This window comes from Elaeis guineensis, chromosome 1, assembly GCF_000442705.2.
Source record: "Elaeis guineensis isolate ETL-2024a chromosome 1, EG11, whole genome shotgun sequence".
In the NCBI taxonomy this organism is placed as follows: domain Eukaryota; kingdom Viridiplantae; phylum Streptophyta; class Magnoliopsida; order Arecales; family Arecaceae; genus Elaeis; species Elaeis guineensis.
In genome coordinates, this window is record NC_025993.2 from 104,967,180 (window position 1) to 104,983,504 (window position 16,325).

General features: G+C 37.8%; 1 protein-coding gene across 6 annotated transcripts; it reads left to right on the forward strand.

Annotated features, from left to right (window-relative positions):
- Positions 1 to 202: 202 nt before the first annotated feature.
- On the forward strand, positions 203 to 15,055 carry LOC105038242 (uncharacterized). Of its 6 annotated transcripts, XM_010913977.4 has the most exons (16): positions 203 to 505; positions 1,073 to 1,759; positions 2,071 to 2,308; positions 2,602 to 2,858; positions 5,914 to 6,093; positions 6,557 to 7,333; positions 7,437 to 7,531; positions 7,668 to 7,730; positions 7,837 to 7,925; positions 8,021 to 8,086; positions 8,408 to 9,085; positions 10,833 to 10,907; positions 11,438 to 11,508; positions 11,596 to 11,653; positions 13,611 to 13,884; positions 14,071 to 15,055. In XM_010913977.4, exons 2-16 carry the CDS (start codon positions 1,353 to 1,355, stop codon positions 14,811 to 14,813), a joined length of 4,071 nt encoding a protein of 1,356 aa, XP_010912279.1. In that variant the 5' UTR covers positions 203 to 505; positions 1,073 to 1,352; the 3' UTR covers positions 14,814 to 15,055. The 6 variants fall into 6 exon arrangements, with proteins under 6 accessions (XP_010912279.1, XP_010912278.1, XP_010912280.1 ...); XM_010913976.4 differs by having other exon boundaries at positions 203 to 1,759; XM_010913978.4 differs by having other exon boundaries at positions 203 to 1,759; positions 7,440 to 7,531.
- The last annotated feature ends 1,270 nt before the right edge of the window (positions 15,056 to 16,325 follow it).

Genomic DNA, 16,325 nt, shown 5'->3' on the forward strand with positions numbered 1-16,325 from the left:
TAAAGGGTGGTACATCTTTCGTACATTCCATCCATTATACTATTTCAGCGATGATTTGCCTACCGAAATGGGCTCTCATGATTCAAGATTCAAACGAACCCATTTGGTCCATGCTACGCTGCTTTGTCTGCTCGGAACCCTGCCAAAAGGAAATGGGAAATAAGGCGGCTCCAACCCCCGTCCCAATCCCAAGATTATTTCTTCTTTACCCCCAAAAAATAGCGACCCCCTTCTCTCTCTATCCCCCCGCGTGTGTTCTATTGGGTCTTTATTAAAGACATTCGCCGACCCCTGATATCGGAAGTTTCTCTCCGACGACGGCTCCGGGTACAAAATCCGTCCTCTCCGTCATCGAATCCGGCCCTTCTGTCCCCGAATTCCGATCCGACCCGGTCCGATCGCGGAATGCCTGCAGGTGATCCAATCGTCCGAGGAGCCCTAGAATTCAGGTTGAACTAGGGTTTGACCCCGCCCGCGGAATCGCCGGATTCGACACGCGATTAGGGTTCTCTCGCCCCTCTTTTTACTTCTCTCTCTTCTGTCGCTTGATTTTGGTTGCTTAAGCTTCAGATTTCGCTTCGTCGCGGTCGCCGGATGGTTTTCTTGTCTGTTCGGCCCGCGTTGGGGAGCTAAAGTTGCCGTATTCATGTAATTTGGTCGACGACTTGGGGTTCTGCTTCGGATTTCTTGCTCAAATCCCCTGAAATTCTTGTCCTCGTTAGGGTTTTGGTTCGATTGTTCCGGAATTTTCTAGTAACGTGCTGGAGGTTTGGACTTCAAGTTGTTTTTTTTTCCTTTTTTTTTTTTTGGTCTTTTTCCGGGGGGGCCCTCTTGCTGTTGCTGCTTGTAGTATTCTTTTCTGATCTCGTGGGACTCTGCCTTTGGTCGAATTCTTGAGCTTTCAGGTCGTTACGATAGCTCGAGCATTGTAACTACTGTTTTCGCTCTTGTTGTCGCTAGACTTTGTGGTCTCTTTGGCCCTTCAATGGAAGGTTGAAGTTTCTTAGTTCTGTTTCCACTAACATCCTCCCACTTCTTAAGTTCCTTTCTATTTTCTGCTTTGTTTTAGCAGGGTATTGGAGTCGCATCTCCTGTGGAAAACGGGAAAAAACAATCTTTAATCTGTGTGATGCAGATTAAGTATCGAATTTAGCTTCTGGGGTTGTAGAGAAAGTTCATAATCTTATTGTATGTCTGTCTTGTGTTTCCCATGCTTAATGCTGCCCTCTTATGCGTGGGTTATTTATATCGAGTTATGCCATATTTGATGCCAATAAGTGCAAAGGAAATGGTGATGTGCATGAGTGGGAGCAAAATGTGGATTTAATTTGTAATGAGTAGCTAAAAGTGAAATGGCGGGGAGCACAAGAACAGAGTTGGCTTCAAGTGGTCTGGATGCATCGACATTTGCGACCACATATCCAAGCGGGCAGCGGGGAACGTACTCTGCCTCCAATTTGGAAAGGTCTGGAAGCTTTCGTGAGAGCCTAGAGAACCGCATTATGGTTTCAGGGACGGGCACATCCAGAAACGCAGCTCCATCAATGGAAATCCCGCCAGTGTCCCAGTATCTAACGTTGGAGCCCATTTCCATGAGTGAGCAGAAGTATAGTCGCTCGGGAGAGTTAAGAAGGGTTCTTGGTCTTACTGTTGAGGAGCATTCATTTGGTTCTGTACAGTCTAAGCCCCTCCCTCCTATAGCATCCGAGGAACTAAAACGTTTCAAAGCAAGCGTGCTAGAGTCATCAACCAGGGCCAGGTACCCTATTTGTTTTCCTTCCTCCTCTATTCTCAGAATGGCCCATTATGCATACTGTATCCATGACGTGCCACCCAATAATTTACAGTGCATTATAATTGTAGATTGTTTTTGATATATCTCATTGTAGCACAAACCAGAATCCTTTCAACCTACTTGGTTGAAGGATTTACATGTCTCAGTTCTAGGGCACACAGAACAAGTGCTGAAATTCCTACAAACCAGAATATAAGTTACATATAATCTCATTAGAAAACCAGTACATATCCAATAGTGGTTGTTTGCTGAGGATATAGCATCACTTTGACCAGGGATAGAGCAAGGTTCTTGCATGACTCACTACTGAAATTGGAAAAGTATCGCAACATTCTCTCAAGGAAACGACAAAGAAGTGAACCATCAAGTGAGAAGTCAGGTGGTGCGAATTTGTTAAAGATGGGTGGTCAGGCTCATCAAAACCCTGCAGAAGTTGCAAGTTCGAGATTGGAGGACAGGACAAAGAATGTTGTTCCAAATAAGCGTGTTCGCTCATCGATGGCGGAAGTACGGGTTTGTATTTCTTATCAAGATGTTATTTGCTTAAGGCTTTTGAACTTTTGTGGATGGATTTTTAATTGTACTGATAGTGCTAGTTTTACAGTCAGGATATAAGCACTTTTGTTATCATTTTCATTCATTTTCCTCATGGGATATTTTTAATACCATGCATGTTTGGTCTCTTGTAAGAAGAAGCATATGAGCTATTTATTCTGATCAGTGGGCAGCTGTTTGATGAAAATAATTTCAAATATTGCTGATATGTTTTTAGTGTACGCTAAATAATTTTCCTCTTTCTGCTTCAGCTGGAAGGGCGTGGTGCTGTTCCTGTGAGGCAAGGTACAACAACAGACAAGGATAAAAATATTCTCAGGGCCTGCAATGGTGGACCAATGCCCTCTGAAGATAAGATTCGTGGGCTCCCTCCTGGAATGAAAAGAAAACGCTCTGTTGGCACAATGGTTAACAGAGTCATAGAAGGCGATCGAGACATCAAACAGGCAATTCAACAGAGGCCCACTAATGAACCCCGTCCACGGTCATGTGATAACCTTGGATTCCGGTAATCTTCAACATGATTTTTTTTTTTTTTAACAATCTTAAATTCATATGTTGGTGTAAATTGCTACTTGCCATAGAAAAGTGGCTTCTCATTATCTAGTTGTTTGCTTGCTTTATTGGTTGTCAAAATCTGATGCTTGTCAGTGAGTCTGCTTTTTACATTCTGGCAAAATTGGAAGACGATTTTGACTATTCTTTTATGATGGTGTCAGGAACATGTTGATTATTTGTCACTTTAAGATATGTTTTCTTCAAGAGTTTGGGGGAAACTTTTACAATGAGCAAAACTTCAAGTTAGAGAAGTAGGTTAGAAATTGGGTTAAATATGTAGAGACTGGTGTTAATAATTAACTAAGGGTGTCATCTCTCTTTATCTTGGACAGAGAACTGAAATTCTGTCTGTTGCATTTTAGTAATAAGAGGGAGTCAAGGGACACTAGGTAAGTATACTACATGTATGGGAAGCTAGTAGTAGCTGGATTTAAGAAGTTTCTTGGTATGAGAAGGCAAGTGTATCCATCATAGCTGTTGCATAATTATCAATTTCTGCAACTTGATTGGATATTGAGGTGTTTTGTTGTTTAATCTATTGTTTATTTAGGATGCACTAAAAGTGATTGTGAGAGGCTTCTTGTAAGGGGTGGTGAGGATCTGAAAAGATGGAAAATTGTATCCAGATAATGTTAAGAGATGTAGTTGCCATGATGCGCACATTGAGATGAAAAATTAGGGCAGTCTATAGCTATTAGGGCCAATGTTTAAGACAACTGTACTGAGCCTCTTACCATTTTTGTCCCAAGTTGGGATGGTAACAGAATGCTACCAGCCTGACTCCTGAGATGGTTTGTTAGCCACGTACCATAGGGGAAGATCAATTTTTCTTTTGTTTGTTCAATTTCTTTACCTTAGATGAATATTTGAGTGAATATTTGTTATGTTTGTGCAATTTTTAACTGATCCTCTCCCTTCTATTGTTCTCTGATTCTCTCCCTCCTCTTTCTCCGTCTCTGGCCGTACTTACCCCATGACTAAGCTAAAAAGAAAGGGAGCATGACCCTCCATTGCTGTCTTTCTCTTTTATCCAACTCAAATGACACGGTTGGGTCATGCCTGATAGCAGCCAAACCAGCTTGGTACTGACCCAGCTTCGCACCGACTGGCCTTGATTGGTTTCAGCTGGGATAGGCAGGACATCCCTAAATCCTTAGAGCAACTAAAGTACAGGTTGCTTTGGTGATGAAAAAAAGAATCTTCATACTTAATAGGTGCTGATTAGAATATGGAGATTTTTTTTTTTTTAATTGGGCTCGGTTGGTATTAAATCATTTCAGTGAGATTTTGAAGACCAGAAGACTGTTAGATGAACAGAATTATAACAAGTAATAAGAAGGAAGTGTAAGATGATTCCAAGGGATGGAGATGGAGTGGTTGAAATAATTTGGTCATTTCAAGAAGGCTATCTTAGTAATTACTCATTTGATTAATTGAAGAACTTAGTGTGAAGAGGAGGAAGCTATACATAGCTTTTACTGTTATTCAGTAATATATGTTGTAACATCATGTGAGGTTCCTAGTAGATCTTTTGGCTATTGGTTTAAATTGTGTATGAGGTATCAATTATCAGGTATGAACTACTTATAAAGTGACTTGTTCGATTATTAGTGGGTTGATAACGACAAGCCTCTTCAAGCCTTACCTTTGTATGTCTGGACACTTGAGTTTCAATATAGAAAAAGTAGTTCCTTTATATACGTTATTGTCTAGGATATAATGTGGACTTATGTAACTATAGAAGGGTGAACAGAGTAACAGAAAATGGAAGGATAGAAAAATAAATGGAAATGTCTCAGATGGGAGTTAATTGGCTGGGTGGATGGATAGGAGTTTTACGTGGAGAGTTATGTGATCATCCACCATGTGACTATGAGCTATCACTGAGACTTAAACAAAGATTTATACGGTTATTAAAAATGAAGAATGTAGCAATCTTATGTATTATAATGTTGGATGATGAACTGGGGGACTTAGCAATATTATTAGTAAGATAAACTGAGGGAGAATTTATTAAGATGATGTGGAAACTCGATTGTAGGCTGTAGTGCAGAACTGCAGATAACCCATTGCCTGTCGGATGATTGTCACTAGGAACAAGTAGTGAAATCATATGCAAGCACTTGCCCCAGATTGATGTTATATGACTTGTTGCATATCTCCATACTTATTTATATATTATAATCCTCAAACATTTTCTAAGAGGGATATGTCTATATCACATTATGTTTTTGATTCTGTATATATATGATACTCCATCTCCTTGGTTTTCTGATAGCTTTAAGCACTTCTGGGCTTGTTCAAATATTTTTGTAGATTTTGGTGGATGAAAATCAACTAGTTATATTAAACCAAATGTTTGACTCTGAGTACTTCAAACATTCTGTCTCTTAATTGTGGTGACCAACACAATGGAGTGACAGCTTTTATCAAGGAAATTTGTTATTTATGGAAGAGATGAAGAAGAGAAACTTAAACCTCATCTGGCCATTTAGAAGGAAAGCTTTGAGATAGTTTTCATGGACCAAGATTAAATGGGGTTTATTTGCTATTAACATTCCCTCTGGGATGAGCTTTGTACCTGTTTGTTTTTGGGTTTGTGTCTACTATTGTTAGTTTTTAGACACCACAGCTCTCTCTTCTTGTATTTTGCTTGTTCTGTTTATTTTTTATTCATGGATAAGCTGCCTCCTTTCTCTTGGATAGTTTGCTGTGGGAGTGCAACCTCTGCCCTCTTTTTATTTCAGAAAAGAAGGAAAAGTTCTATTCATGGTTTTGCTGTTGCTGCTTCCAAGATTATCCTTTTATCATTTCTTTAACCTCGTGTAAGAAAAAAGAAAGAAATTAATTTTTGACTTTTTTGCATTTTAGCCTTGCTATAAATGCTTTAGATACTTGACATGCATGCTGTTCAGTCACTATTGTGTTAATTATTTGGTTAGGTTTTTATGGTTATAGAATTTAGTGAATTTCTTCTATTTCTTCTTGAACTTCCCATCTTGCAGTCCTGGACCATCCAGTGGAATTGTAGGAAGCAACAAGATTGATGGCAGTTCCCAATTAAGTGGTGGTAGTACCCGTGTCATACCCAGGAATGACTTGGATAATTGCTCTCTTTCAAATGAGCGACGAGAGCGCTCTGCTGCACTAGATAAGGAGCGGATTATAGCTAAAGGAAGCAATAAGTATGTATACTTTTTGTGAGGTCTTCCAAATTTGACAGTTTCATTTATACTGCTTTGATAGCTCGGAGCTATTCTATTATATGACAGAAAATTCCGATTCATTGATTTTACAAATCCCTTATACTGACATTCTGTTTTTCTTTCCTAATGTTTTTCCTCAATACCTGCACAATTGACTCTTTTGGCTCCGTTCTCATACATGATCTTCACCCATTGATCTCCACTGCCTCCTAACTTGATTGCAACTGTTTAATGGCTATGCTGTGTATCATGCGCATTGCATGTCCAATGCTAGTTTATATAATCACAACCTTATTGAACAGCACAATGCTTGTTGCTTATGATTAGGTTTTTATGGTCTCACAGGGACCTTTTTGTTTCTTTATAGAATTTTCTCCATTATTTTCTGTCATGTATCATACTACCATTTATTAAAGTGATTTTAAGTCATCCTGATATCCAGGCTAAATGTCCGTGAGGATGGTCAACCAGGTAGTCAAAGTCCTTTGACCAAAGGAAAAGCATCTAGGGCACCGAGGACAGGTTCAGCTGCTGTCATGAATGCTTCTTCTAATTTTTCTCGCACAACTGGAGGTATGGATGGATGGGAGCAAGCCCCTTCCCTAGGCAAAGTCCAGCCTGTAACTGGGGTGACCAATCGTAAGCGTCCCATGCCTGCAGGATCATCATCACCTCCTGTAACTCAATGGGGGGGTCAGCGTCCCCAAAAAATCTCCCGGACAAGAAGGGCAAACGTGGTTTCTCCAGTCTCGAATTTTGATGAAGCCCAGATTTTGCCTGAAGGATTTGCAGCTTCTGATGTTGGGGCAAGATTAACAACTGTGGAGTCTGGTGGGCCTGTACCTTCCAGGGGCATATCTAATAACACTCTGCAGTCAAATTTGAAGCCTGATAATCAGCCATCTCCAGCTGGATTATCAGAAAGTGAGGAATCAGGAGCTATTGGAAACAAGCTTAAAGAAAAGGGAATTGATAATATTGAGTTAGAGGATGGGCCCCTGAATACAGTCCATAAAACAATGGCTTTTGTTTTGCCTTCGAAGAAGAATAAGGTTCCTTCAAAAGAAGAAATTGGAGATGGAGTTCGGAGGCAAGGAAGGAGTGGAAGAGGTTCAATGCAGTCAAAAGCATGCTTAACCTTAACGAAAGAAAAATCAGAACATATTGACACAGCAAAGCCGCTGAAAAGTGGGAGATCTGGTTCTGATAAGAGTGAAAGGTGCTGCATTTGATTTTTCAAGAGACCAAAAATCTGTTATTTTTTTACTTGCTGGTTACTAATTTGATTCATGCTTAATTTAATCAATGTTTCTTTGGTGCAGTAGGGTAGGTCGCCCTCCTTCCAAAAAGGTGTCTGATCGCAAGGCTTATTCTCGTCCTGCACAAATTATAAACAACGGTTCCTCAGACTTGACAGGTTGTATATTTAGTAGGTCTTTTTTCTTCAAAAAAGAAAATATAAATTATATTTTTAGATTTTGCAATAGATTTTTGGTATTCTCTTTTTACCTATATTTAAATATACAGGCATCTTATATATTTATAATTTGTAGGTGAATCAGATGATGACCATGAAGAGATGTTATCAGCTGCAAATGCCGCTCGCAATGCTAGCTGTGTGCATCCACCCTGCTAGCTATTTTGATTTTAAACAGCAAAGACATTCCTTTTTCGATTGTCATTTTTTTTTTAAAAAAAATTTCAGCTTTCTTTCTTTTGCAGATACGGCATGTTCTAGTCCTTTCTGGAAGAAAATGGAACCAAATTTTGCTTTTGCTACTTTGGAAGATATAACCTATGTGAAGAATCAGGCTAGTTTCTATGCTGCTGCAATTTGTATTTTAGTTGAATTTATATTTTTAATATTGTTTTTATTTTTTTTGTGTTGAATCAACCTTTGTATCAGATAAATTTTGTGGAGGAGCTTGATGAAAGTTTGTCTAAGATGATTGATGTTGATCATGACAGAAAGGTATCAACTTTTTCCAATTCTCTTCTTACAACATCTGCCTCTTTTTATTCTGAATAAAAACAAAGCCTCACTTTTTGCTCTAGCTCTTTGTTCCTTTTTTTTTCCTTATTGACCCTTTGAAAACATTGGGGCTTGCTCCATTGTTATCTCAATTTCTTTCAGTTCTTATTAATCTTTTCATTTCCATGGCCCACAGGCTGGTATTGCAATACCAGTTTATCTAAGACAACTTTGGACCAGTGCCATATCTTTTCTGTTTCAGTGGTCTTCTTTATGGATGTATATATATGGATGTACGTATGTATATATTTTTTCTTTCAGGGTGAGCTTGTGTGCCAAACAGTACTATCACCTCACTGTTCTTTTTCTATTGAACAAAGTCAAACAAATGTTGTTGGACAGAATAAATCTGTTGGGAATCTGTCTTCAGTTGATGAGCCAAAACATGCCGACACAGCATGTGGAAAAGTAGAAACAGAGAAGTGGCTTGAGAAAATGGTTCCACTATCACAGAGGCTTCTCTCAGCCTTCATTTCAGAAGAAGGAACTGAGCAGTTTGACTGCGACATTGAACAAGGAGATACAGTTTTGCAGTTTTCAAGTGATTATCTTCCTTATGGCACTTATAGCAATGTTCAAAATGAACATGAGACAGATTTAATGAAATCTGGGTTTGAAATGGACCTTGGTTTCAAGAATCAGAAAAACCGCTCAGGAGATAATATTCCTTGCAATGGATTTATGATGTCTGGCAACCTCAGGAGTTCAAATATTCAGAATTTCATGTCTGGTGACGAGGTATTGGCAGAAAACAGTATCATGAAACATGCAGATAATGGGTCTCTTTCGGAGTTTGGGCAAACTAATTTGAATCATCTACAGACCATGGGTACAAGTTTTTCTGGTACTTCCACATATGAGTGTCAATTTGAGCATATGTCTTTGGGTGATAGGGTTTTGATGGAGCTGCACAGTATAGGCCTGTATCCTGATTCAGTGGTATGCACTCTTTTCTACATTAGTATCTTTCATTTCATTTATTTCCTCGTTGTTGGGCAAGCACTGAATTACTTGTATTTCGCTACATCTGTCTTGTTATTGGCTGTTGAAGGTACATTTTATAAAAATATATAAAAACAGCAAGCACAATTAAGAATAACAGGAAATGAAGGAGAATCTCTAATAGAAAGCATCAAAGCAACTAAGTCATCTTGGTGGTTGGATTTCTAGACCTCCCATCTTCCTGTGGCTGTTTCTTGCGATGTCTGCTTCATTTGCACTTGTTTCTGTCTTTTTTTATATATGTATGTGTATTCTCTTTCTCTCTTTTCGATAAGGAATGGAGTGTGTGTACCAGGCCTAAGTTAATCGATCATGATAGTTTCCCATAAATAATATCTTTCTTGTAAGGATTATCATATCTAGAGGTTGAACTATGATGCCTTTCACCTTTTGTATATGCTTCAACTTAGACTACACTACCACTTCCATAATCTCCAATTGCTCAAGTACATCCAAACCTTGTAATGATGGAAATTTTAGTCCTTTTAATCATTGTATCTAAGAGAGTTAAATGTTCACCCTCTGACACATTTGGCATCTAGACTTTCTACTGAGCCCCCAGTAAAGTTGACCTTAACAATCTTTTAGTGGGGCCTCTGGTTTATAATTGATTTTCTCTCAACTATTCCCCCACAGGCACACCCAAGAGAGGGAAAATTCATGTGGTTATATCGTATCCATTTAGCTAATCACACAGTCACCCTTTGTCCGTCCGATCCTCATTGCTCAGTTCCCTTTCCTATTGATATCATTGAATTGCAGCACCTACCTATTTTGACACAATGTCTGGCTTACATTATTTTTCTGACATATAGAGGACCAGATTAGCTGATTCTTCTTATGGAGAAGGGCCTCATGCTTTTCTTGCATGGTCCAGTACCTTGCCCTTCTGGTTAATGACAACGTGGTAATTTATATGAAATGGGAAAGGGAAAAAGGAATACTCAAGCTCTATTTCACACAATCTCTCCTTCTACCTCTTTATCTTTGTGCTTTAGCACTCAGCCTGACAACTTGATTTCCCCTTTTTTAATCAAATACTGGAGCTTAGTTGAAAATAGTTGCAGGTGTGTTATCTTGTAAGCTAGAGATCAAACAGAGGACAATGCCCATGATATTATTTTTTTCCTCTCTAATGCAGCATCTCTAGTATACCTTTGGATTTTCTGATTTGCTTGCACCAACCCACCAGTTGGCTATGTATATGTCTTAAGCAACTTTTATTTTGATTCTTATGTAAGTGGTCTAATATGTTCCTTTGTGCTGTATCATCTATTGTTGGTCATTGTTTTTTCTTGTTATTATATACTTTCATAATGTAATATGCGCTTGATAATATAACTTCAGCAGAATTATTTCACTAAAATTATGCTTATGTATAACATTAGCTGAAAGTACTATCCATGTTTCACTTGCTTCAAGTAGCATAAGTGTTGCAAATTACAATTGCCTCAACCTAAATTTTTTAAACAATCTAAGGATATGTCCCAGCTTGCTTTCTGAGGAGAAAGGTACAGACCTACAGGCCTGTCATCTCTGTTTTGAGCCTTGTATCTATGTTCTTATTTCATATGCTTTATATTTTTAACAGCTTGTCACCTGCTGCAAACATTTGAACATGTTAATCTTCTCTTTATGCTGGACGATGAATTGTCCATTTTTTTACTGAATTTCTTTATTACAGCCTGATCTAGCTGAGGGTGAAGACTGTGAGATCGACAAAGCTATTTCAGAGCTTAAGATGGGGCTGTACCAGCAGGTTGTATTTTCAAAAGATATCCTTTTCTTATATGTCAATCTTTTCTGCTTATTTATAAGTTAATCTGCCTTATTCAATGGTTTCTGTTTTCCTATAAGTTAATCTGCCCTTTGCAATAATTAAATCGTTCTAAAACAACTCATTTTATTATTTAAGCTTGTGCAATGCCATCCTCTCATGTATTCTTTTAGCCCTCATGGAGCCAACAGTATTTTATCTTGCCCCAAACACTGGCTGTTATCTTTTGATTTTTTCGGATATGCAAGGAAATAAAAGAACAAGCATTCCATTTTTCCATGTACTTTTTGTCTTGAAATGTAGTACACAACTTACAGTTCGTAACTGCTATCGGAAAAGTGCATGCTATATGGTCAGAGGTTGCAAATAATGCTTGATACAGTTTTGCAACATCTCTCCCACCATAACCTGTTTTGTTGTTGCAATTATTTTATTGTAAAAGAAACATGAAAGCATCTTAGTTCTTTGGATCTTCTTCGGTTGCTAATATAATGCATTTACTGATTTAATAGGTGATGAAAAGGAAAAATCAGTTGCATAAATTGGAAAAAACTATTCAAGATGGGAAAGAACTTGAGGAGAGGTATGTATTTACATACTCTGGACTGCCTTGCAAGTTACTATCTCTACTCATCCGTGTGACCAAACATCTTCAATTGCTAACTTGCAGGAACCTGGAGCAGCTTGCTATGAACAAACTTGTTGAGATTGCATATAAAAGGCTAACGGTAATTGTTCTTAATTTCCCCTTCTGGAAGGTGAAGACATTATGTTGTAAATCTTCATCTATCAAACTTTCATGTGTGATGTAGTAAGAAACTTTGTCATGAATGGACTAAAGAGATGCATTATCCATTAAACTCATGCATCAAGCTGCCCGTTGGAACTGGTTGCATTTAACTAATCAAATTTGTCCCTTATATTACTAACCATACTCGTCATGTACCTTCTCTGGATGCAGAATGCTTGGGATGTGTTCATTTGTTAAGTCAAAATACTCTGTTAATTTTTGTCCTTCTCCCATAGCCATCTTTCTCTGTGGAGCTGTTTTTTTTCCTCAAGGTGTAGATCATTCATGTTGCAATTATTGTACAGGTTATATCATTACTGCTGTCCAGGCTAGAATTCTGCCTCATCTCTTGATGCCTCTGTTTTTAGTCTGGCAATAGAAGCCATATTTGTTATGGACAATAGGCATCAGAGAAGCCTGCCTTGTCTTAAAAGCAGCCCAAGCCTGTGCTTGTGCCTGCTATTACTAAGTAATTATCCTTGGTCATTCTGGGCTTTGACCTATTAACCTTTTTCTTCCTAGTATGGAACCTGTCTTGGCTTTTTCCCCACCAGTTATCAATCAAGCACATAAATGTTTTGCGGCTAACATATATCTGCAGCTTTTGGTTTCTTATATCTTATAACCAGGAAAAAAGAGAAGAAATACCTCCAACCATTTCATCTCCATTCAGATAGACCTTTTAGGTTGTAAGATTTGTTTACTCTCATCAATTTTGTAAATCTTGTATTTGCTTTTTTCTTCTTTTTTTTTTTTGGGTTTTGGGGGGGGGGGGGGTGGGGAAGGTATGGGGGGAGGGGTAGGGGGTCAACTAATTACAATTGCCATATTTAATCTTGTTCTTGGATGGTTATATCTTGTACCTGCAATTGTGCTCACTGTTCGGTATGTTTTTTGTATTTTTATTTTTTGTTGCCATTATGTATGTGTGATATTTGTTGGTATCTATTTATATATGTTTGTGTATGTCTGTCTACCAGAAACTAGCAAAAATGTATGATGAAGAAAATTGATTTGTTAGATGGTGATGTGTAACAAAAGAGCCCATTTTGAATGTGCTGATAGCTTTTGGTACTTTTTGCTTGATGGTCATTTTGGGGTTATAAAGGTTCGGAGTTCATATCATATCTTGTTTTGTTCTTCTTCTTCTTGTTCTTTTTTTATTTTCTATTTTGGATTCTTTCATTTTTTACTTTCACCTCCTTAATCCACAGCCTTTTTGAGTGTTGGCAAGCTTTGTAGTCATTAAAATCTAGATGGTTTTCCTTTGGTATCCAGTACAAAGGTAAATTATTGTTGTTTTCTTGCTTCTCTCTACATTATTTCATTCACATGTGGGCCACAGTCTTTGTTAACGTGGTTGATGTGGTATCTGCTATTTTGAGTAAACCAGCAGGCAAATTATTATTAGCTTTTATTTAAATAAGTAAACCAGTCTTTGTCCTAATATTTCCATTTTTTGTGATGGCCTGTCCTGGTAAATCTTTCCACAGTGTACAGCACCAGATTTCTTTTCTTTCAGTCTTATGCAAATTATCTATTCTAAAACCTTTGAATTTTTACATGCTCTTTCGATGCCAGAATTAGGTCATCTTTTGCATGTTTGTAAATAAACACTGGAAAGCTCCTCAAGTAAACTATTATATCATATCATTTGCATGTTTGTTTTCTTTGTTAAGATTCATGAATTAAGTGCCTCCTCCCTCAAGGGATACTTGTCAGACAGAGACTAGCCACTGATCCGTGTACTTACCTGACTGCAAGGTCAAACCAATTTGTAGAATATCCACTTGTATTAACCATTGTATTGGATAAGAATCTTTGATTTTGTGAGAAATGTGAAATGTTGCATGCAATTAATTGGGAAATGCCTATAAGACCTGCTATTTTGATAGGGTGGTCGTGGAGGTCATGGTTCAAGTCATAAGAGTGGTGTCAGCAAAATTTCAAAACAACTCGCCTTGGCCTTTGCCAAGCGAACTCTTGCCAGATGTCAAAAATTTGAGGAAACAGGTCGAAGCTGCTTTAGTGAACCTGCTTTTCGGGATATAATTCTCTCTGCACCTCTTCACAGCAGTGATGGAAAATATGCTGATGGTATTACATCTGGAACTGCTACAAATATTAATGGGGAATCACGTAGTTGTCAGCTTGGACCTCGAGTTTCAGGTATGATATTTAGATGGTCTAAATAATACATGTTTGCATATAATGTACGTATCTATGTGGTACTGCTTCATTAATTTGCTAAAAGCTTTTTCATGACAATTTCTGTGCTCCAGCTATATATTATGGGTTATGTCCTCTTTGTAACCAGTCTAACTATAATAAGGTATTTCCGGTGTGAATTTGCAGCTTCTGGTACTTTGGCTTCGGGTGTAACATCAAGTTTGATTGAGAGACATGGGCTTAGTCATAAGATTGATAGAGGTCCATTGGATTCATATCAAGGTCTTTCTCATATGTCCGACCAAGCTTTTGTTAGAAATGACCAGGCTTCGAACAGGGGGAAGAAGCGGGAGGTGCTACTTGATGATGTTGTCACAAGTGCTGCTTCAAGAGCCACATCAACTCCCAGCAACACTCTTCCAGGTGGTCCAAAATGGAAAAGGACTGATAGGGAGAGGGATCCGAACAAAGATGCATTGATGAGGAACCCTACTGCTAAAGCTGGCCGGCCATCATTAAGCAGCAGCAGGGGTGAGCGTAAAACAAAAACAAAGCCAAAACAAAAGATCGCACAGTTATCAACTTCAGGAAATGGTCTTGGCAGAGTTACAGAGACAACCAGCTTTATGGTGGCTCCGGGTGAAACCATGAGCGTTGCTGGCACTGAAGTTGACCAAGAAATTGAATTGCAGAGTTCAGGTAATGTGGCTCAGAATTCATCCAGGGAGGTGGATGATAATATTTTCCCGAACTTGCCGCTACATGGAATAGACTCTATTGATGAATTGGATGTAGCTGAAGGTCTGGGTGGACAAGGCCAGGATATTGGTTCGTGGTTGAATGTCGATGAAGATGCATTACAAGACCATGATTTGGTGGGCCTAGAAATTCCAATGGATGACCTCTCAGAGCTGAAATTAAACTTCTAAAGAGTGCCAATTGTACCTCCTGTGCATATTCAAGAGTCTAGATCAGAATGCTAGTGCTTCTGTTATGATACAACTAACTAATCAAAATGTCAGCCTCAAGCAGGTTAGAGTTTGTAACTAGGCCGGTCCATTCTTTTGTATACCTTTTTAAACTTCTTGGCAGATCCCTATTGTCCCGTCATCTGAGATCTGTCCCTGTAACAAATTACAATCTCAATCGAGCATTGATCCAATTTGTATTATTTCAAGCTAGTATTTCTTATAACTTTTCCAGCGGTCACATTCTCATCCATCTTCCTGGACCCACCAAACATCAAAACTGTACATTCACCATTTCCTGGATTCTTCAGCTCATATGGTCAAGCAAATAGTTGTTTCAAGCACGCCCTCTTAAGCCCCTCTCTCTGATGCATCTGATTAACAATTTGTTTATATTGTGACCACGTGAGGCTCCTACTGTTCTATCAAACCTGTTGTTGGGCAAACCACGGGATCTCAAGGTGACCTGTTGTTTGACAGCATGAATAATGAAATTGCTTTTGAGTTCTGATGGGCTAAACCAGTCCTTTCCTTCTGATGGTCTGGCCTCCATGCATGTTAAGGCGCAGGTTTTTATTTTATCTGATTGTTGAAACTTGTAGTGCAAGTTTTAATTTCGGAGTTATGTTTGTTTTTCTTTAGGAACTTGGTTTTATTGCACCCTAATGATGCTTTCAAGCTGGGTGATAGTCATTTTTTGCCGTCAACAGCTTTATCTTGTTAAAGGGTCTGTATATGACGGTTTTTGGGCCAGAGGAGGATTGGCAAAAAGGAAATGGACAAGCTAACTTTTTTATATCTTAATAATGCAAATTTCTTTGTGCAACATGGATGGTATAGAAAATCTAACATGAAATATACTGTCTCATTCGATTGATTTATACGGTCATCATTTTTTTAACGATATATTTTTTTATTTAAAAATTTTATATAATAAAAATATTTTATATTTTAAAAAAATTATAATATTTTATGTTCATATTACGATATTTTGCATATATAATGTACGTGATATAATAATTTTTTTAAAAAATAGAAGTATTTTCGTCATTCAAAATTTTTAAATGAAAAAATCGATTTGCAAGCATTAAATATACGTTGAAAAATGATTGGATAAAAATGTTCCTTTCATATTAAGATATCTGAGTCTGATAAAAATATTCTTTTCATCTTAAGATATCTGAGTTCGTATTATAATATTATAGATTATATTATTATAATTCTTTTAAAAAATAAAAATATTTTTATCATAAAAAAATTTTAAATAAAAAAATTAATTTATAAATATTAAATATGTACTGAAAAATGATCATTATGTAAAACAATCGAATTTGATGGTGCGTTCAGCTCACAAAGAATTTTTTTTTAATAATTTAAAAGCTGAGATGAGAGTTGAAAGGTATCATATCACTCGAAGAGTCGCTCAGATAATATTTCTGATCGAGATGGTCTCTTGTCACCATTTTGAAAGTT